The sequence below is a fragment of the Protopterus annectens genome, chromosome 3.part1 (genome assembly GCF_019279795.1).
Source record: "Protopterus annectens isolate FY-2018-M chromosome 3.part1, PAN1.0, whole genome shotgun sequence".
Classification (NCBI taxonomy): domain Eukaryota; kingdom Metazoa; phylum Chordata; order Ceratodontiformes; family Protopteridae; genus Protopterus; species Protopterus annectens.
Window position 1 is genome coordinate 733995786 of NC_056732.1, and position 22500 is coordinate 734018285.

At 39.3% G+C, this 22500-nt stretch overlaps 1 protein-coding gene across 1 annotated transcript in view; it reads right to left on the minus strand.

The window, feature by feature from the left end:
• Positions 1-22500, minus strand: part of LOC122798278 (fibrocystin-L-like) — a 399773-nt gene that overhangs the window by 346354 nt on the left and 30919 nt on the right. The window contains exons 4-5 of the mRNA XM_044067090.1: positions 6201-6349; positions 5998-6120 (exon numbers count right to left, since the gene is read on the minus strand). Of these exons, the coding sequence (XP_043923025.1) occupies positions 5998-6120; positions 6201-6349 (272 nt within the window). The remainder of the gene's footprint in view (positions 1-5997; positions 6121-6200; positions 6350-22500) is intronic.

The following is a 22500-nucleotide window of genomic DNA, read 5'->3' on the forward strand; positions in this document are numbered from 1 at the left end:
GATTTGCATGTGTAAACCTTGTTGACATATATTTTTACATCATTAATAACAATTTCACTGACTCCTTCATAAATTAAATCACAGAAATTGCATGTCAAACATTTTTCCATCCTGCCTCTTGTACTAAAAGACCAGGGATTCAAACTGCTTTGGAAAAAGTTTTTAAAACTCTTTCCCTTTTTGTACAGAAAGCGTGGAGCATTACCAACTGCTTCTAGTACTTCTTCACTGCTCTTCAAAATTTTCCAATTTGTTCTGATAATCTGTTTGATGGCTTCCAAATCTACACTATTCGATATTTGCATAGCAGTTCCAAAGTCATTGCTGATATTTTTCTTAGAAAAAACTTCTAAATTTTCTCTAGTTCTTTTGAAGTCTTTATGCATTAAAGCCCAGTTTGGTTTATCACCGAGTTTATTATTTTTATTTTTATCAGTTATTTGGTTTAATACATTTTAAAGTCACTCTGTTCATAATTCGTTCTGCGAACTACCCAAAAACAACAAAATGGGATAGTTAGGATTAACATGGCTAGGCTTGTAAAGACTCTAGGACTGCTAGCCTAGTAACCTCCTATGAACCTATAAGATGAGATGGAAAACTAAGTTGAGGCAAAGCCTTAACTGAACATAACAAGTCATTGTTAGTGCTGACCTCCTTTGACTTGATAACATTCTATTGTACAGCCAGAGTGGTTATGTCTTCCGATAAACAATGACACCTTTTAGAATTCCTGATATGTTGTATATTGTACTTTTACATTTACTGTGCCTTCTGCATGTATTACTGGGAATTTTTCACAGCAGCTTCTTTATTTATGTCCTACAGTACTAGAGGCTTTTAGCTTTCTGGTCTTTGCTAATTAGCTCTCCTCCCCACCTTGACCGATACCTAACATACCAGGCTCTGTGTTGCATTAGGAGGTATAAAGTAACTGTATGAGAAGACTCACATTAGAAGTAGATCTCTAAGAGAAAGTTCACTGCAGCAACATGTGTCATCTGTACATTTTTTTCCTAAGCAGTCTTATCTTCTGAAAGGAGCCAACAGAAGTCTCATGCTACAGATGATAATGATATGAACTGGTATTAAGACCTACAATGCAAACATCTTCACTTCCTTGTAAATGAAAAACCTTAAAACTAACTTAGTGAATCCTATGGTATATAAATGATACTTACTATAGAACAAACTACGACTACATACTATGAGAAAACCCTTCACAGTATAAAGCACCATCAAAACAGAATCAAACTTCCTCTCCAAAGTACCAGTATTTTCTTACATTCCATCCACCCAGTGGGAAGGTGGATGGGTACCATTACTACTACTGTGACTGCTCCATCAAAGGCTTACTGTTAAAATTAGTACACTCACACATGTGCTGCCTTTTTTTGAGAATAGTCACCACAGCAATAGTCCTATCTTATGGGAAGAATACTAACCAGAAAATACAGAAATCCAGAATGGTAAGGAATAATAGTACAACTTGTAACACAGCTATGCAAGAATCTTATGTGGGTATTTAGCTCATACTGTTTTATGAATGTGTAGACATTAGCCCAAGTGGCAGCTTGTAAGATATCCTAAGTAGACACATTCCTAAAACAGTTTGCTGTAGAGGCAACAGCTCTTTAAACATGCTTTCAGACATCATACATTTATTGTCATAACAAAAGCTTGGTTCTCTGATTTAATTCCAACCTCTGCAAAGTTCTGTGTTCTCCCTTTATCCATCTGATTTACTAGGGGATCTAATTACCTCCTACAACTCAAAGATAAACAGGCAGGTAAGATGGTAATGCTTCAATTTGATCCAGGTGTGCACCAGAAGTAATTATTTTCTATGGTGGACTGACATTCTGTCAAGGACTGTTTCCTGCATTGCAGACACTGTTTGCTGAGACAAGCTATAGCTCTCTGTAAAAATGAACTGGATAAAATGGGTATAGAAAATGGATGAATGGATAACATATGGCAAACAACGTACTAGCCACTTAGTGTCTATTTGGTTGCTGGCAATCTTTGTGTTCCTTTCAAAAAAGAGACAAAAAGATGATCTTATTTCCTCATATCTTTGATATTTCTAAAAATGTTAACTCTGTGTATATAAAAGTTGTGTAGGTGGTATTCACAGTTATATGTACATTTTGGGAAAAAAAAAACACTAGCAACTGGATTGCTTGGTTGAGTGCCACTGAAGTTACTATTTTAGGCATGAGGATATATAAATATTTTTGTTAAAACTCTAGTCATAATGAAATACCAAGAAATGCCTGGTACAAATTATCCCCTGTTAAGGCCCTAACTGTAACCCAGACAACTTGAGTTTAAGAAGTTGCTTGGCAGCTGGAATAGCCTGCCAGGTCGTGGTTTCTGCTCACCTGGATATTCTGAGCAAATGGAGAGTTGCCATTGTCTGATTATAGGGTGGGGGGGGGGCAAGCTTGGTATCCCAAGCTATTGATGGTAGCTGTCATGGTGCTATTGTTATGTGTGTGTGTGTGTGTGTGTGTGTGTGTGTCTCACACACACAAACACACACACACACACACACATGTCATGGGTAGGGCATAGGATAGCTTGAGTTGATGCACTGGTGATATCATCACCACATGAGGATGGACTTAGGGCCTAGAAAAAACACCCCAGTAGTGTACATGTGGAATTATGTGTGCTGCTGATGATGGGGGTAGCAGTCAGTACTTCCTGGACAGGGTCATGTAAATATGGTCATCTTAGGGAACTGGTTTAGGGAGCAGATCACACAAACTCAGGTTAGGGCAACTGAGCAGGAGCAGCGGTTAGGGTTACAAAGTACTCAGGCAGCTGCCTGAATGATGGGGCCTTCAGATAGCTGTCATCTCTGTACTGGGGATGCATAGCACTGGGAAATTTTTAAGAACCTAGAAGTTAAACTTTTTGAAAACATGAGCTATTGGCAAAGGCTCATTCCAAAATATTCACTGCTCCTCTACAAAGACTGTATGAATTTGTGCTTCCCTGTTTTCTAATAGCTATATTATACTGGCATTGTTTGTACTGATCTGAATAATACCTGAAACTAGAATCAAATGAAGAGATTTCATGACAAAGTAACGCCCTTTATTTTTTTAATATTACTATGAAAAGGAAACGTTGAACTACTCTCTGGATACCTTTACTCTACAGGTCTGCAGGTGCAGATCCCAGTCATAGTCTGATGTATATGTTGTTGCAACAATTGTTGGAGACGAGAAACAAAGAAAGGAAACCCTTTGGACAAATTCTGAGATTAAGACCACCAATGGAATTAATTTGTTACTACTGGAAGAAGTAGAATTAATTAATTGTTTCAGAACATTTGAGTTTTTAATCTAAACATTTTTAAACATCCACTGAGTTCTATTTCCTATATGAAGCAAGCTCCCTTGCATCCATGAGTGTCTGTGGGATAGCCAAGCTGTCACATCCTCTCTATTTAACTATTCTGACTCTGAGGCTGCATACTCTTGGGGAAAAGGTTGTGTAGTGTTGGAAGTTATAATCCATTTTTTATATATTTTTGCTCCCCTCCTGCTTCATTGTAACCCCATACTATCCTTTGCTGGGTACCAGCAGGAATGGCCTTTGGTCAACTGGTGCCCTAGGTAAAAAGTCTCCACAGTGCCCCACCACCACACGGTGCCCCCATCCTGGTCTACCTACACCATCCAGATTACTGGAAAAGTGTCCCTGCTAGAGAGGCACCCTAGGTGGCTGCCTAGTTGGCCTATGCCTAAGGCCGGCTATGGGTACCAGTCTCTCCTACAGCCCTTGGACAATCTCTGTTATAAGAATTGGGCTGGCACAGAATATAAGGACATTGGAAGGAAGGGGTTATGCCATTGATTGCTTCCACTGGGAGATGTTTTCATTTATGACCTACCCCTTGGTCAGTTCACCTGTTTATGTCTGGGGGTGTCTCCCCTTTATGTATCACACCTCTCCACAAGGGATGCCTAGATAGATGCCCTCTCCCAGGGATGGGTGCACCCATCCATCCCTGCCAACATATCAGACACCTGAGATGCTAATGGAATCTGTGTGACACAGGACATAGTTAGACCTTTATCCCTGTACACTATGGCACAAGTTAGGATTCATTTTTGTATTACACCATTTAGGTTTTGTAGTTTAGGCTTTTGTAAATTGATTTGTAACAGTCATGACTTTCAACAGGAATTAGAAGTTATGTATTTAGCATACTGTTAGACCTGGATGGTCATTGCTCATTCTTCTCTATCACAAAGACTGTAATGCCAGCTCACTTTGGCACTTATACAGATTTTGCAAATTTCAACTGTTTCTCCTTTCTCACAATGCCTTGCATGTCACTATCACTCATTAGGCCATTCAGAGCACATGCAACCATTCAAACTAATATATAGACATCCCCAGCCTCTGTGACTAGCTGGTGGGAAGATGCGTGGAGATGTAAAGGAGGATGAACCACAATCATGCAGATCTGTTATTATGGTAAGTCCAGCTGAAACATGACCTGGTTTATCTTCTATTACTGTTAGAATGGAGTCCCCAGCAACCGACCTGGGTGGCCTCAGAAAAGAATGCCTCTGACTATGGCAGCCCAAATTTCTATAGGAGACCTGATAATTGCATCCAGCTTGTAATCCTTCAGAAATAAACCTAGAGAAGCCCAAGTCTAAGCTGTGCAAATATTATAAAGAGATGTGCAGCTTCCCTCAACCTTTCTATTTGTTGCACAGTTTTCAATTGCCTCATCCAACTCTATCAAATTAGTATACACCATTCATTAACTATTATAAGGTTTCTTTATTTTGCTTGTATATTTTCTCCATAACAGATTCCTATAAGTTGAATGCTTTACCTAGTCTTCTTTTCCATGTGCTTCCTGGGCTTAGCAATTTGTTTCCCTCATGTCTTTCACTTGAAATGTCACTCTAGTCTTCTTTTTGTTCCTTCTCATTTGTGACAAGCTTCTCCTTCTTGCCCCCTACCTCATGTTACTTTTAATTTCATCTATGTATGGTGACTCTCCACTCTTCTTTTTTTTCTTTCTGCTCCCTACTGCCAGTCTCTTGTGTTCTAATTGGTACAAGGACTAAACACATCTGATATCCATTACCCCTTTTTTCTTCTCCTTGATAACATTTAGTATGTTTACATTTAATTCCTTGTCCCTCGTCTGTGTTATCTCAACTCTTATGAATCTGAGACATGGTATCCTCCCAGTGTACTGTTGCATTGACGTCTGCAGATGCACTACACTCTGCCAGTGCTCTCCATCCTCATCCTGTGCTTATATCTTAGCTGGCAGGAATTTTCTTTTATTTATTTATTTATTTATTTGTTTTATGTCTGTTAACTTTCTTAGTCCCTACAAAAAGCTCCTTTATGCAAAACACTTGGGGAAAAACATTCATAATTCAAACCTAGAGGTACCTTAGTAAAGCAGTAAATCTGTGTAAGACTCCTCTCACACTACCTATGCTTAAAGTGCGCATCTTCTTCAGATACCTGCCATCTGCTTTCTAGTCTGTGTTCCTGGGTTCACTGAGCTCTCGGGCAGGCTTCTCTTCTTCTCCTCCTCCTGCTTCTTCTTCATCCTCCTAAAGCACTATGAAAACATTTTACCTTATAGTCTTACTGTTTGATTTCTACTCTTGTGCTGTCACAAGTCATACACACACCTTCCCTCCTCACCACGTATTTATGGATTAATCACAGAATTTGGCTCAGTAGTATGCATGGTAGTATTGTCACCTCACTCCGGTTCGATTCTCAGCTAGAGCGTCTTCTGTGTTGAGACATGCGTGAATGGGCATACCTTCGTTGAAGGGTGTGCGTCAGGGCCAGCAACTCAGCATGTAAAAATCTACTGCCAATCATTAGTGGACCGGAGTTCCGCTGTGGCGACCCCTAACCGGGAAAAGCCAAAAGACACAACAACAAGTATGCATGCTTAGAATCTAAAGGACGTCATTAGGAAAATCTCACCTTAATGGCAATTGTTTTGTTGGAAATTTCATGTGAAAGGCAATCAGGTGTATACACAATTGAGAAAATTCCCATTCCATTGTCAGCCAGGGTTACGTTTGAGATCTTCATGCTTGACATTACCTGCAGTATGGAACAATACAGTTAAGATCTGCTTTACAGTAGCCATGGCCAGAGTTCATCATTGTGCAGATTTCTATTACCTGAAAATAGATACCATAATCCCAACATTTCCAGAGAGTAAATCCTTGAATATGTGAACATGTAGGAAAGCCATCTTGGTTCATGTAGATTCCATACAACCCTGAGTGGGCTTCGTTGTTATACCAGGCTTCCACTGGATTATATTGATCTTAAGACAGAAACAAGTAATATGTTTATTTTATTGATTTTTTTTCTATAAAATATTACAATAACAGCACATTGTTTTTCATAACTGTTAGCATGCTAAACAAAAAATCATACTGTATTTAAATTTAATAAGATAGAAAATGCTGTAGAAGTGATAAAGGGGCAAAGTAGGTCTGATATTTTGAATAAGAAGAAGAAATGGGATACAAAACACAGAATTTTTACATGTTTTAGTGCTATAATGTAGTCAAAATATTCAGTCTTGCATGTTAAAGATTTATATATATTACCATCTGAAATGGGCAATACGTCCCATTATCCTGCCTGTGTTTCTTTTGTAAATTAGAATGTATTATTTTACAGTTTCAAGGCAGAATCTGTGCATGCAGCTGACAGATATTAGTAAAATATCAACAAATATTGGAATAATTATCTTCTTTACTTCTGCTGATAGATTTTAAGTATCACTTCTTTCTGTGAACTGTCCCATTATGTATTAGATATACATGTGCCTTAGTTTCAGTCGCACTGACTGAACCTTCTATGTCACTGAAAGTATGGAATTATTTCTGAAGTTTGAATGGTCATATTTTTATATACATTTACAGCTGAACAAAGCATAAAGAACAACAGATATGCTGGCTATAAAGCTTTTATATAGAAATAAAACTTCAATATTTGCCATGTGGCTTTAAGTTATCATATATAATCGCAGATGGCCCTCACAGAACTTTGGACCCTAGATGACCAGGGTTCAAGTGGGATAAAGTGGCTGATAGCCTGCTATCAGTGATCATAGCACATACTGGTTAACAATCCCTGCTGTATAAGTGGGATGCTATAAGGACAGATAGTGGGCTTGCAGGGAAGCAGCCAGACTTTCATGTTTGGTAGCATAGGAAGAAACGGCACAAAACTATGTCTGAAAAGTACAGCAATAAGAATTAAAGAAGAATGAAGCAAGGGATTGTAGTTAGAAAAAATAAAGATAGTAAAAGCGAGGCAATCTGGCTGGATACAGTTAATGTGGTACTCTAAGGAGACAGAGAGACATGATGAATCAGAAAAAGTATAGGTCATCTGACAGGCTAAGGCAGACAGTCAATGAGAAACAAACAAACAAGTGTACATATATATATATGGTAGGGTATGGAGATTATAATGACACCCAGACTGATCCAAAAGGACAGTGTCAAAGGTCATCTTTCTGAAAGATCTCAGAAAGGAACATTAAATTTAAGATCAGATTATACATAAAGGATAGATGGCATTTCTTTTGGAGGTGTTCAAACCAACATGGAATTATTTCTCATTGATAATTTTCCATTTCCTCCCTTCTAATTCATATCTTAATGAGATCAATTTTAAACTAGAGAGGCTCCTCATCTTGAGTAATGCTAACATATGCTTACTTTTTCAAAATTTATATGACAAGCAATTTTTTTTTATTGCATAACTGCTACATGACTTCCCATATATTCAAAGCTATGCATAAATTTACTTCATCCAATTGAGAAATATATAGGAAAATGCAACTGCTTATTTACATGACATTTTCTGGTATTGCAACTATAGCCAGCCTATACAGAACTTTTTGTCAGATAATATTGTAATCCTGCCCATCATCAGTAAAGAAAAGGCAGTAAATTGTGTAACCATTTGTTGGGTCTACCAGTTCAGAACCACTTGACAGAAGGCAGTTGTTTACTTTTTAAATTTCTGCTTGGGGTAACCTCTTCATCACTAAAGTTTGGTTAAGAAGAGAAGAAATCAGCTTGTCCTTTGGATCACATTCTTCAAGAAAATCTTATCACCTCAAAAATGTCCTAATATCTGGAAAAAACCTCAATGCACATGAGTAAAATGAACTCAAAGCCATACTTGGGATGATTATTGTTAATAAGTTATTTGCTGTTTATATTATACCTAAATGCTGATGCAGGGAGTAGTTTAACTTTACTGCAGGTTGAGGCTGTGCTTGTGAATTTAATCACCTGCTGCTCCTTTCCTTATAGGGAATTTAATACATAAAATGTTATTCTGTCATTTTAATCTGACATATTATTGTTTTGACAATGTATATGTATTCAGTACTGAAGTGTTCTGATTCTTAACACTAAGCTAGTTTCCATTCTTACTAATATGTTATACTGGGTTAGATAATAGCTGTAGTTTTTCATGTTTATCTTTTGTCATGTGTTGCAACTGAATGTTTATGTTTGCATTTTTGTAATGTATAATTTTACGTAAAAATAATAACAATACAAATTATGTCTATTAAACAAATTGACAGCATTGCAAACAATGGTCTTAAATTACTTCACACTGTTGTTGCCTTTCGGCTTTTCCTGGTTAGGGGTCGCCACAGTGGAACTCCGGTCCACTAGTGATTGGCAGTAGATTTTGACGAACGCCGAGATGCCAGCTCGACATTCAACCTTCAACGAAGGCACGCCCATTTACGCATTTCTTTCAAATGCCCACCCAACCTCGGGGAGGACATGCAGACTCCACACAGAAGGCACTCCCCGCACTCCAGCCGAGAATCGAAAGGGAGAACCTCTTGCTGTGAGGCAACAACGCTACCACTGCACCACCGAAACCTTTAAATTCTTACATTGTGTCTTCTATGTAAACCTGCACTAGAGAAAATCTTCATGTTATTCCTTTTACTGATTACCTGACCCATACTAACTTGAACTACTAATTTTACTCTGCTTCTACATTTCTTTATGTTAATTTATACTTCAACCATAACATTTTACACTTCTATTTGCTTTCCCTTCACTTTCCATATGCTAATGTACATATTATAAATATTCCAGTAGAATTGTTATTGTTATGCAAAACATTGCATTTATCTTTTTTCAGGAATTATTGTTTCATGATCATGATTCTGGTGGAATTTTGTATTTACTTTTCCATGTAATTCTGTAATTATTGTTTTCATTGTTAGTTTACCTGGCTGAATCTAAAAATGGTTCATCTCGATCAGCATTCTACCTTGGATGATAAATGAAAGTGAATAAATAAATAAATAAATACATTGAAGTGGTGTTTTCTAAAAGAAGAAAGTACCAAAAAGTAACAGAATCTAGTAACTGACTGCTTGCTTAATGGATGATACTTTACAGGGTTTTTTTTTTCAAACCTAACCAACAAAGTTCTGTACATACTTTTATTTAGCTTGGAGGGGGTGTAAACATTGGAGGTTCTCCTTCTTTAGAACTATAGCAAGTTTTAAATTATTTGATACTGATCGGATTATACTTTCATCAAGGGAAGATTTGGTAATTTCTCACATGTTCCTATTATTGTAGATACAACGTTGGTGTCAATACCTGACCATTTAGGCAGTGTTAATAACTGATAGATTTAAATAACTTAAGTGCAACATATGCATGTATAAATACCATATATGTTAACACAAAGACACACACACACACACGTGTGTTTGTCTGTAATCCATGCGCATAGGGTTGAACTGTTTTCTGAATGTACACCTTCAATTAATGTAATTTAGGATAAATGCCAGTTTGCGTGGTCAGCAATTATGTTAAAATGATTGTCTTGGTAAGGAGCTGGAGTACTTTCTTTTTATTCATTAAGTTCATATTGATACAAAACTTGTTCTAATCTGTTTTTAAGCTAATATGTGCTGTATTTAAAGAATGCTATTTGATTTTAGCTATTATTTTTGGTTTGTCCAAAGAAAGAAGTGGAGTGGTATGGGTACTAATTATTCCCATTTTATGAGATTTTTTTTTGAGTTTGCATGGCCATGGAGTTGTTTATTTAAATTTTAGGGGTATGGAGACTTATCTATTACATGGGAGGTACAGGGGGCTTGCCCTCCTGTAAAAATAGTTTATTTTGGTTGTGTGATGTTTCAGAGTTTGTTCACATGATGTTCAGTTATATTTATTTCAACTTTTTTTCATTACTTTGATTTTCATTGTTACCTGATAGATTTAACTCATACACACATACACACACACACACACACACACACACACACACACACACACACACACACACACACACACACGTGTGTATGTGTGTTTGTGTGCATATCCATCCATCCATTCATTCTCAACCCCCTTTTCACATTTTTGCACGCGGGGACAGGTGTCACTTCACCAGAGACAATCATTTAGAGCCAAGAGAGGGATGTGTGTATATGTGTGTGTGTGTGTGTGTGTGTGTGTCTGTGTGTGTGTGCACACACACACACACACACACACACACACACACGCACACACGCACACATGCACACATGCACACATGCACACACACACACACACACACACACACACACACACACACACACACACACACACACACACATAGATACACATCTGTGTTTATTTAATATTTGTTGACTGTGGTAGTGCAGCGGTTAGTGTTGTTGCTTCACGTCAAGAGGTTCTCCCATTCTATTCTCAGCTGGAGTGCCTTCTGTGTGGAGTCTGCATGTTCTCCCAGCGGTTGAGTGACGTTTAAAGACATGCAGATAGGTGTGAGCATGAATGGGTGTTCCTTCTTTGAAGGTTGGGTGTTGGGCTGGCAACTCGACACTGTAAAAATCCACTGCCAATCATTAGTGGACCGGAGTTCCGCTATGGTGACCCCTAACCGGGAAAAGCAGAAAGACATTACTAGATGCACAAATTCAGAGCACACCGAGCAACACAAAACGTTATAAAGTGGCACTTAGCATTCACAATACAGAGCAACAAAATAACCTCATATACAAAGCAGTGAGAAAAGATACAAATAATGTTGTAGGACAGGCAGATAAATGAAGGAATCAGATCAAATAAAGAACATGCAACTACAGCTGTAAAATATATTGTGAGATTTCAATGCAGAGATGTAAAAGATAAGTTCAAAACCTGATAGGTAAAACATTCTCAAGCAGCTCTGTTGTTTAGGTGAGTAGTCACTTCTGCTTTTTAAGATTTGTGCAGTTTTTGACTGCAGCAATAAATGCATCCCAGGTCTTTGGGTGTAAAAGTAAAAAAAATGTTCAGTTCTTAAACTATTAAGTGGTCTGAAGAACAGGAGTGCTCCATTAGAATATGAAGTTAGAGAATAGGGGGCTTCTGCCGTCAGCCTGTACGCTATGAGCTGGAAATGTTTCCTCCTTAATAGCTTAAACAGAACAGTATAAAGCAGTTTATTTATTTACTGAGTGCACTTTGTTTACTGGGATAGTCTGACTAGGCATTCAGGCTCATTTTCAGCAGAGGGCCGGGCATAACAGCTCCATTAATGTTACAAAAATTACAAAAGAATTTCAGGAAAAAAAGAATTCTAATTTCTTAATAGTACAAATGGGGTTTTAGAATCATGCAATTGGTAATGCAATTAAGACAGAGTTTGATACAATTTGATTTCTGTAGGAGTGTTATACAGTAATAAGCAGGTTGCATTTACACATATAGCAATATGCAAATTCCATTTACCTAGCAGTGATGAAAAGCAGTATACGCTTCATTTACATTATTTACAGTATAAAATAGGAGAGTTGGAGAGTTAGGGATTGGTAATAGTCTAGACATCTGAGAGAGAGAAAACATTGGTTGGGGTGTGAACAAAACAGACCCAGGAAGAGTTTAGGAGCTCTTTTTGATTGTACTTAAAGTTAGATGTGCAGCCTTCCCCTCTGCTATATTTCTGTATTTATCCAAGGCTTTTGACATGGTCTCACACAAACTACTAATCTCTGTTTTCACTAACCTATTCTTTTCCCAATTAGCTACTGATTGGTTTCACAGCTATCTAAGTGGCCGCCAACAATCAGTTGTCTGGCATAATGACCTGTATCCTTGACTTCCTGTAACACTCAGTGTTCCCCAAGGTTCCATCCTTGGTCCCCTAATATTCTCACTCTTCACCAATGATCTATTCACAGCCACCAAGCATGCATCTCTTATACAGGATGCAGATGACTCCACCCTCATCTGCTCAGCCCCAACTATACCTGAACTTCATAAGATCACACAGGAAGCCTTTTCATCTGTAGAGCGCTGGCTATCTAATGTCCAGTTATTACTCAACCCGTGCAAGACTAAACTCCTTATCTTCTAACCCACTAAATCTAACCCAATTATCCCCCCACTTTAATATTCTAGCCAACGACAATACCGTCATCTCCCCAACAGAACATACCAAACTACCTGGTGTTGAGATTTTGCAGTCACATTTCTCTTATCATAAAAAAAGGTTCACAAAAAACTAGGTGCATTGTACAGAAAAAAAAATGTTATGTACCTACCATAACGTTCCATGTTAGTTGTCCTTCATCTCGCCTTCCTTCTTGCTGTTTGGGGTTCAGTGCCGATCCTCGGCTCCAACTCGGCCTGCTTCTATAGCTCAAAAGCTATTCACTGGCTCGAGGCTAACCCTTATCCCAGAATGCCCAGCGTCAGCTACCCAGATCTTGTTTGTCGCTTCAGCTTTGAGGTTGCTTCGTTACTGGCTCAGGCTTAGTATAGTTTTTTTTCTATTATTATTGCTGTTGTTTATTCTTCAGATTTTAACAAGTTTTTGTCTATATAGTACTTTATCCCCTTATCGCCTTTTCTTGTGTGTTGTGCTTTGTTGGCCGTTGCTCCATACTCGCAGGACTTTCTGTTTCCCCTGAACTCATTTAAATTAGGGAGTCCCCCCCCCCCCTTTAGGACATCTGTTTAAGTTAGAGGCTCTTCTTTCTTTTCTTTAAAGGTTCTCAGCCAGTGAAATCCTCTAAATCTGTCAAGCCGTCGGCTCCATTTTCAGAACCAGCTCTTGGGCTTGAACAACCAAGTTTGTCGGTGCCAACTAGCATCAACAAGACAATTCCTCCCTCGGCTCCAACTGCTACCTCGGAGCCATCTCGGAGCCACAAGCGAGCAAGGTCTCCTTCATTGGAGCCAATCTGCTTGGTGCCAGTCACTCTTACTAGGAAGTGAACACAGTCATCGCTCTTCCTCCTACTCCTCTCGATCCTCTAGGTTATTGGATCAGGACACTGAGAGAGTAGTCAGCAGGTTGCTTAAGTCACAGGCCCTTGCAAAATTACTTTCCAGCCCACCTCAGCAGGTTGTGGCTCCATCCGCCTCTATCTCCATTCCTCCTCTGACTACACTTAGTTTGGAGCTAGAGACCATGAACCCCAAACAGCAAGAATGAAGGCGAGATGGGACAACTTAACATCAAACAATTGCTTATCAAGACAGCCAGAATTTCTGCTGCCAATTCCCACCTAATCTCCGCTTTACTCTATGCCTCTCATATACTTACCTACCTTAGACAAACAGACCTAAACAAGCTCAAGGCTTGCTACAATTAAATGGCTAAGTTTGCCACTTGTTCATCTTATCGCAGCCACCACTGTATCTCACTCAGAGAACTTGACTGACTTGAACTCCCTCAACTTCTTCACCTGAATCAACTCTCCCTTGCCCACAAGTTAGTAAATTATCCTCTTAAAGTCCCATCCCCTCAAAACTTTCTCCAGCCCTACTGCTCCACTACCTCTACGCTCCAGCAGCAAAACTCTACTTCTAGTGACCAAACCGAAGAACTCAGCAGGAGAAGCACTATTCTCTTCTGACATATCCAGGTTATGGAATAGTCTCCCCCCTCTATAATCACACAACCTTCTTGCAATCACTTCAGGACTGCACTAAAATGTCACTTAAAAAGTCTCTGGTTATGCTCATACACCAATCCTGACTAGTAACCCTACTTTTACCTCTCCTTTCCCTCCCCTTCCCTAGCTACCGTGTCTCACACCATCCGATCATTTCATTCCTTCCTCTGCAGGCTCTGGCTCACCCTTTACCCTCCCCTTCCCTCCTCACTCAATCTCTCAGACCTGTTATAACATGCTTAACTACCTCACTTCATCTCAACTCCAAATACATATCCAACTGACTTACAACTAACTTTCTCTCACTACCACATATACTACTCACTCAGCCTCCTCTCCTACTACTCTGTCTTCCCCTTCCATCCCATTAGCCCTTCTAGCTTGTTCCACCTTCGTGTGGAGCTTCTGCTTTATATCTGCTTGAGTTTAGTGCAATATTTGTATATAAGATTTAGGTATATGAGTTTAGAACTGTATCTATTTGAGCTTAGTACTATCTGTATATACATAGGTTCATAGGTTCATAGGTTCATACTAGGCTATCTGCCCGAGGGCATTTACAAGCCTAGCCCATCGTTTTGTGGCTTACGCCACCCCTTTAGTATGGGGAACTATACCCATTATTTTGCTGTGCCTCTGTCGAGCAGTGACACTGAGGTAATCCCTGGGGTATATCTGCGATCTCCCATCCATTGGTCAAGATTTCTCTTGAACAAGGCCAGCGAGGTGCTCTGCCTCACATGTACCGGGATTTTGTTCCACAGCATAGGAGTCTTTGGGTGATGAATGTATCGCTCGAGCACATCCTATTGATAGCTGTGTCGAGGTTTAAGTCTCCCGCCTTTGTGGCTCTGATGGATCTAGATTTTTTGAGGTGAAGCATATTCATCAAATCTGGGTTTGACATGGCCTTGTATGTTAGGCAAAGGTCACCTCTGAGCAGCGGTGCGACTGAATAGAGCTGGAGTTCTTTCAGTCGGGCAGCATAGGACAGATTTTTGAGACCCTTTATCCTTTTGGTGAGGAACTTTTGTGGCCTCTCCAGCTGCTGCAAGTGTCGGGTCAGATACATCCCAAATGGGGCATTGTACTCAATCATTGGTCTGATGAGTGATGAGTAAAGGGAGACTATGACCTCCCTTGATCTAGATGAGAATCCCTTCATGATAAGGTGGGCAATGTAGAAGGTCTTCCTAACTACTTTAGCTACATGGGTGTCGAATGACAGACTACTATCAACCTGGGTCCCCAGGTCCCTGATAACTTCTTCTGTGCTCAGTGGATTGCCACCTATTTGGTAGCTAGGGATAACCTTGTTTTTCCCAAAGGGTATGACTATGCATTTTTTGGCATTTAACTTCAGGCCGTGGCTCTGGCACCAGTTATCCGTTTCTGTGAGACCCTTCTGAAGGATATCTGTGTCAGATGTGTTTTCTACTATGGCGCCCAGTTTGCAGTCATCTGCAAACTTTGTCAGCCATAACCCTCCCGTGTTTGCTTGTACTTCGGAAAAGTAGATGCCAAACAAGAGTGGGCCCAGGACTGAGCCCTGTGGGACACCACTTGTGACAGGTTTTGAGTCTGACATGGCGCCAGTAACTCTGACCCTGTGGGTTCTGTCACTCAGCCAGTTTGCAACCCATCTTGTGATGTATGGGTTAACATTTAAGCTGATGAGTTTTTCATCCTACCTTTATTCCTAGCCTTTAACTAGATATTGGTATATCTGTTCATTACTATGTTTCATATTGTATGCATAGCTATGTTTGTTGCAGTATGTATTATTTGCTATTGTATCTATATTCAGTTGTTCTTCATGTACTCTGCTGCTCTTTTATTGTTCTGTGGAGATCTTCTCCCCGGGCCTCCACTGAAAAAGGACCTGTGTGCAGTTGGAATTTCCCAGTAAACAAATGTAAATAAATAAATAAATAAATAGTGAGTGTCCAGCTATAATATAGGATGTGGACATTACTAGTAGGCTATGAGTGTTCCTTAAAGATGCCCTTTGACCCTAAATAAAGTGAAGCCGTGGTGCTCTGTTCTGGAAGTGTAAACTACAGTTTCTGTTAGAGGCCGCCTGCAAATAGTGTAGGTTTTTGTGGGATGACATAAGCAATTAGTTACAAGCAACATTCAAGTTGAGCTTTTAATATGCCTTTCACAGTACATGATCTAGCTTCTGGTATGAAGAATCTGGAGATTTTCCCAGCAGCAAAATATTTTGTTAATTTTAGCTATAACCAAGCAGATTCTCAGATACTTAAATGAAGTGAAAATATTGACTGCCATAATAGTTGAGCTAATTATCTCTCATTGACAGAAAAAAAACAACTTGAGTCTAATAGGGTATCCAACAGCATAGCTTTGGTCTTACTATTTTTAAGTGTTAACTCTTTACCCTGCACCCAGTTTAAGAGAAAATCTAGGTTTTCCAGTAGAACACTTTTAATGGACTTATGTAGGGCTGAGGACCAGTACTAACCTAGTCATTTGTCAACAGAACAGGGTTCACAGTAGGAAGTTCCATGGCTATGTAGCTATGATACACTGAAAAGTATGGAGGACCAAGGACAGAGCCTCGAGGAACCCCAACATGATTGCCAACCATTGAGGAAAATATTACCTCCATGTTAACCTGGAAAATACTGTTAAAAAAGGCACCTTGAAAAAAACAGTTAATGAAGCCTATGAAAAACTTGAAGTGTTCATAAAGTCAAGAAGAACCTGGTGATAAAAATAAATACATAAATGCTCTGGCAATATCTATAACATGACACAATCAAGAAAGAATTTCATGAGAAAGAGTCCACAGGTATTGTCAGAGTAATACTATTAAAAGTAAAACCATGCTGCTATACAGAAAGCAGACTATATTTATTAAAGTAGTCTGTCACTTGGTGAAACATAGTTTTGGAAAAGAGAGGAAGAACCTACACTGGGTAATGTAAAAGTTATTGTGGAAGAAATAAGGAATATGGAACAATAAAGGGGGGATCAGAGTAGGTTATTGGGTGAAAATGGGAGTTTTAGGAGAGTTGTGTAAGGGTAAGAAAGGAAAAGCCTGAATGAAAAATAAATGTTAACAAACTCTTTGTAAATAATACATTGAACAGATTTGGTCTATATTAACAAATATGGACCAAGGACTGCAATTTTAAAAATCAAGTTGAACAGCTACTGGGATGAAATCAAAGAGTCATTCTGTATGAAAAACGTGGCAATTGTGCACGCAGAGTTAAAAAATATAGGAAAGACTGATCTGTGCTTAGCGCTAGCAGAGAAGAATGAGAAAGATTCCATAAGGAGGGGAAGAGTACTTTGTCTGAAGGAGAGATAGAAGATGAAAGATCTGCTAATAAAATCAGCGCATAGTTTTAGGAAAGAGAGGTATCTATAACAGAGCTATATGATGTTGAAATACCATTGAACTAGATGCTAAGAAATATAATCACTGTCTAATGCATTATCTAACTACTGCTAGGCATTTCTACTGAACTACTCTGTATCTGGGACTACATTGGTGTGTTTTAAAAATTCCTTAACATAGCATTGATAAAAGAGGGCTAAATACTGTTTTATTTCTGCTATTGCATGACTAGCCTAAGTCTGTGTATTTATTACCCAGTATTTTCTGCTTTGCTTATTACTGCCTACTCCCCATTTGGAGAGGTTCTACTCGCATTGCCCTAACACCTATATCTCTGCTCTCTTTTACAGTCTTTAAATTTGCCTGGTGTATTTCTTACTGAAAATATGTCTGCTATTTTGCCTATCTCTTGGGACTGTACTCTGCAATCTGAAACTGCGGCGGTCTATTACTTGTCCCACCATCTTCAACTATAGAGCTGCACTAGTTATTAAAACTTGTAGGTGTTTTTTTCATTAAAGTATCTTACTTACTGTTCTGAGTGAGTCGTGTGCACAGATGCTAAGGCCTGCCATAGACCCCCCCTTTTTCTTTGCAACTGACTTAAAATTAACAGCATCCCTTAATTAACAGTCAACCCTGACTTTCCTCCCGATTTACCATTAGCTACTGCCCATAAAAGTCACAGTGTTGTTGCCAGTCACAGTTAAATATAATTGCATTTTAACCAGTACCTTACCTAGCTCACTGTTTCAGTTCTTTGTTGAGATCCTTACCTTGTGGAGTTGATTCAGCCCACTCCGTTCACCCTCATTATCATTCGGGCTCACTTCACTTCCCACCCTGACCATTTATCCCACCCACCCCGCCTACACCCAAATTTATTCATAACCACAATCATCTGACTTCTCTAATACCTCCCACCAACCTATCACATCATCCTCCAACCATTCCCCCCCCTCTTTCCTTTCACCACCTGCTCATTAATTTGTTCTGTGGTGCTCTGCCACATCACACTATCCTTTCTTCCTCTAGTAACTCCCAAATCAGATAACTTAACTCCACATATACTACCACCGCCCTCTTCAACTCTCAACATGCTTGTACCTTTTATTTTCTTAGCGGTTCTCCTCTCCCTGGGCTACCATCTAACTTCCTACCACTCCACTATCACTAACCACAATCACCTAAACTCTCCCATGCCAATCTATTCAACCACTCACCACCATAATTGCATATACATTTCACCTACCATCTTCAACCACACCCCGTTTGAGCTTGCCAAGCTCACCTAGAAAGAAACTAATTATAAAAAAAACTACCCAGTTTACTCATACAACATATGATTGCCAGTTACCTACACACAATGACCACTGCTACTAATCAACTTGCACTCAGTGGCGACATCCACCCTAACCCAGACTCCTCCACTACTATACCCACCACTACAAACCTAGATGGACCTAATATCCATTGCAAGCAAAACCCCTCTGACCTCCTAATACTCAGTATAAACATCCACAGCATCATGAATAAAATTAAAGAGCTACATGCCTCTATATCCTTCTATAACCCTGACATTGTACTCCTAACTGAGACCTGGCTCAAGCCCAACATCAAAGATACCACCATAGCCCCTCCTGGCTACAACATCCTTAGATGTGATCGAATAGCTAAAAGATGTGGCATTCCCCTACTTTACAAGCACAACCATACTGTCCAACAAATACGTAAAGATATTCCAACTTTTGGCTATGCAGAAACCCTGTTTTCAAACATAAAATTAAAACAGCAGAAATAATTCAACATTATAGGTGTCTACTTACCACCAGCCGACAATATTGCCACTCTAGAGTCCATTTTACGTTGGACTTCCACCGCCCTCCCTCAGGAGATATTTATCCTGGGGGACTTCAACACTGATTCGGCCTCTATCATGACATCCCCCCCCAGAAGTACCACTTAAACCTATTTAACTTTACACAGATTATCCAAACCTCCAACCGTATAGACAAATCCACCAAAAAGGAATCCATATTAGACTGGATCCTAACAGCAAGCCTTCATCTGCCAATATATCTGGTACGTTACCTGACTCCCTCAGTGATCACCTACCCCCATTCATACTAAATCAGCACACAAAACCCATAAAACCCCCCATCCTACTTTCTATCCATAGTTCCAAAAATTTCCTACCAGACCAGTTCATCAACACCTTAAAAAAATAAATTGGTCACCTCTTAAAACTCTACCATTAGATGAAGCCGTGGAGTACTTTAATACTACCTTCTTAGGTATCCTTAATCTTATGGCCCCACAATGTATAATTCATACTAAAACCAACCCAGCCCCCTGGATCTCAAAGGACACAAGAACCCTTCTCAAGCAATGAGACATAGCTTGGGCAGCCTGGGATACCAACAAAACAAATACCAATCGACAATACTTCCCAGAGCTCAGAAACAAAACAAAAAAAGAAATACATAATGACAAACAAAGTTATTATATCCAGCTACAAAAAAATTCACTACAACAATCCACAAAAATTCTGGTCCACAATCAACCACATTCTCCAACCAGGCAAAATCACCTCTCCAAACCCTATCATTGAAGGTGATAACAATGATATTGTCACCCAGTTTAATAACTATTTCATCTTCTCCATCCAAAAGTTATTCAACAATTTCCACACTACTACTACAAATACCCCCAAAATACAAAACTGTCACCCTAAGACCAACACCCAATTCTCTCGTACACCAGTTCCAACTGACCTAATTCATTAACACCTTACCAAATTGAAACCCACCACTCTCGCTGTTGATAAACTCTCCGCTGATTACCTCAGATTGCCGCCTCTGCCATCGCCTACATCAATAAATCCATAGCTGAACACACTGCCCCCACTCTCTGGAAAATTTGTTACATCGTTCCCCTACACAAAGGTGGTTCCTCGACAGAACATAGTAATTATTGCCCAATAGCTATACTATCTCCCATATCAAAAATCTTAGAAAAATGTGTACACACCCAACTACTGAATTATCTTCTTCAATGTAACCTGCAAGCAAATTCCCAACATGGATTTCAGCCAAAGCATAGTACCACATCTGCCCTTATATCCTTTACTGACCAAATCAACCAACAAAGAAATCTCAGTAACTTAGTATCTGTTGTCTTCCTAGACTTGTCAAAGGCATTTGATATGGTATCCAACTGCAAATTTCTATCGACTCCCTCTGAAGTCAATCTGGATAACTCATCTCTACTGTGGTTTAAAAATTATTGGTCCCTCTGGCAACAAGCTGTTAAATGGCATAACTCTCTCTCCTGTCTCTGCCCAGTGGGACAAGGTGTTCCGCAAAGATCTATTCTTGGTCTCTTACTATTTTCCATCTGTACCAATAACCTCCCCTCTGCTACCCAACAAACTAATATAGTACAGTAGGCTGATGACGGGTCTAGGACAGATGCTCGATGGTGCTTTTCACCAAAGGCTTAATGGCCGGGCATATTTACGCAAAAGTGCTTTTAACCGAAAAAGCACTTTTGCGTATGTATGCCTGCAGCCAGAGAGAGTTGTGGGGGAATGACTGTTGTGGAGAATGTACTATGGTGCGGGTAAGGGAATTTTTTCCTTTTCCCCACTGTAGTGCAATCTTGAAGTGAGAATATTAAAGTAGGTGTGGGTGGGGGGTGCAGGGGGGGGGGGGGGCAAAGCCACCCTGTATAAACAGCTTTTTGTTGTTTTTCCTTTTTTTTTTTTGATGGACTTTAATGAGAGTGCTTTTTTGGTAAAAGCACTTTCGTTAAAGTTTGTTCTCTGATTTTGGATTCGGACTGTTGAACTTTCGTTCAACAGTCCTAGATCCCTGATGACACCACCCTTATTTGCTCAGCCCCCTCTCTAGAATTACTCCAAGATAGAACCCATGAAGCCTTCACTACTATAGAAAAATGGCTAAATTCCTCCCAACTCATATAAAACCCATCTAAGACCGAACTCATGATCTTCCACCCAAAACTTTCACCCCTGTCTCATCATTTTCAATAACATCCTCCAAAAATACCCTTCTCATACCAGTAACTCAAGCCAAGCTACTAGGTGCAACTATTAACCAAAAACTAAAATTTGACAAACATATACCACTAACAATTGCCAAAGTTCATAAAAAAACAGATTCTCTCCACCGCTGCAAGAGCTTCCTCACACAGGAATCCCAAATCACGATCTCTCGTACCCATCTACTCTCCACCTTCCTATACACTTCCCTAGTTCTAACTAACCTAAACAAATCTGACCTTCTGAAACTATCTACCTGCTACAATAAAATTTCAAAATTTTCAAGTAATGCTAAGTTTTGTTCTCATCACTGCCTCTCCCTAAGACAACTAGGATGGTTAGAACTCCCTAACCTACTAAAATACAATCAACTTCTCCTTACCTATTAACTGCTATACCAGCCAAATAAAATACCTGCCCTGTCTGGTCAGCTCACCTTCCATAATACTGTGCATCAACTAAGATCTTCCAATACTGTCCTACTGACTGCTACCAATTGCTTACATAGCTCAGGCCAATCTCTTTATTCCTATGCAGTTGCTAAGGCCTGGAACTCTCCACCCCCTGACATGATATGTCTAAATAGTAACCATACTTTCAAATCCCTATTAAAAAATCTCCTATTCAAAACCTGGATATGTTCCTGTACAGAGCCAGACTAATTTCACCTGTTCCTGACTTTCAACATCCCTAGATCTCAAGTGTACTGTGTAGTTCCACTTAGTGCATAGTACTGTGAACTAGTTGTTTAGGCTACCTTTATAGTTATGATTTCTAGTTTATGACCCTGTTTGTCTATGGAAACTTCTTTTTGAATTTATGTTCAAGCAATTGTATATTTGTTGTATAATATTGTGTTTAATTGTTTCTCAGTATTCTAACAACTGTATGCTGCATCAATTGTAAAACTCAGATTTTACTCCTTTTAGAAGTTATATGCTCTTTGTACAAAGTAGCTATGTTTATACAATTTTTTATTATTTTTATTATTTTTTTTATAATTTTTTACCATGTATCTGGAGCTTTTCTCCCCGGGCCTCCACTAAAAATGGTCACCTTGTGTCCAGTCGGACTAACCTG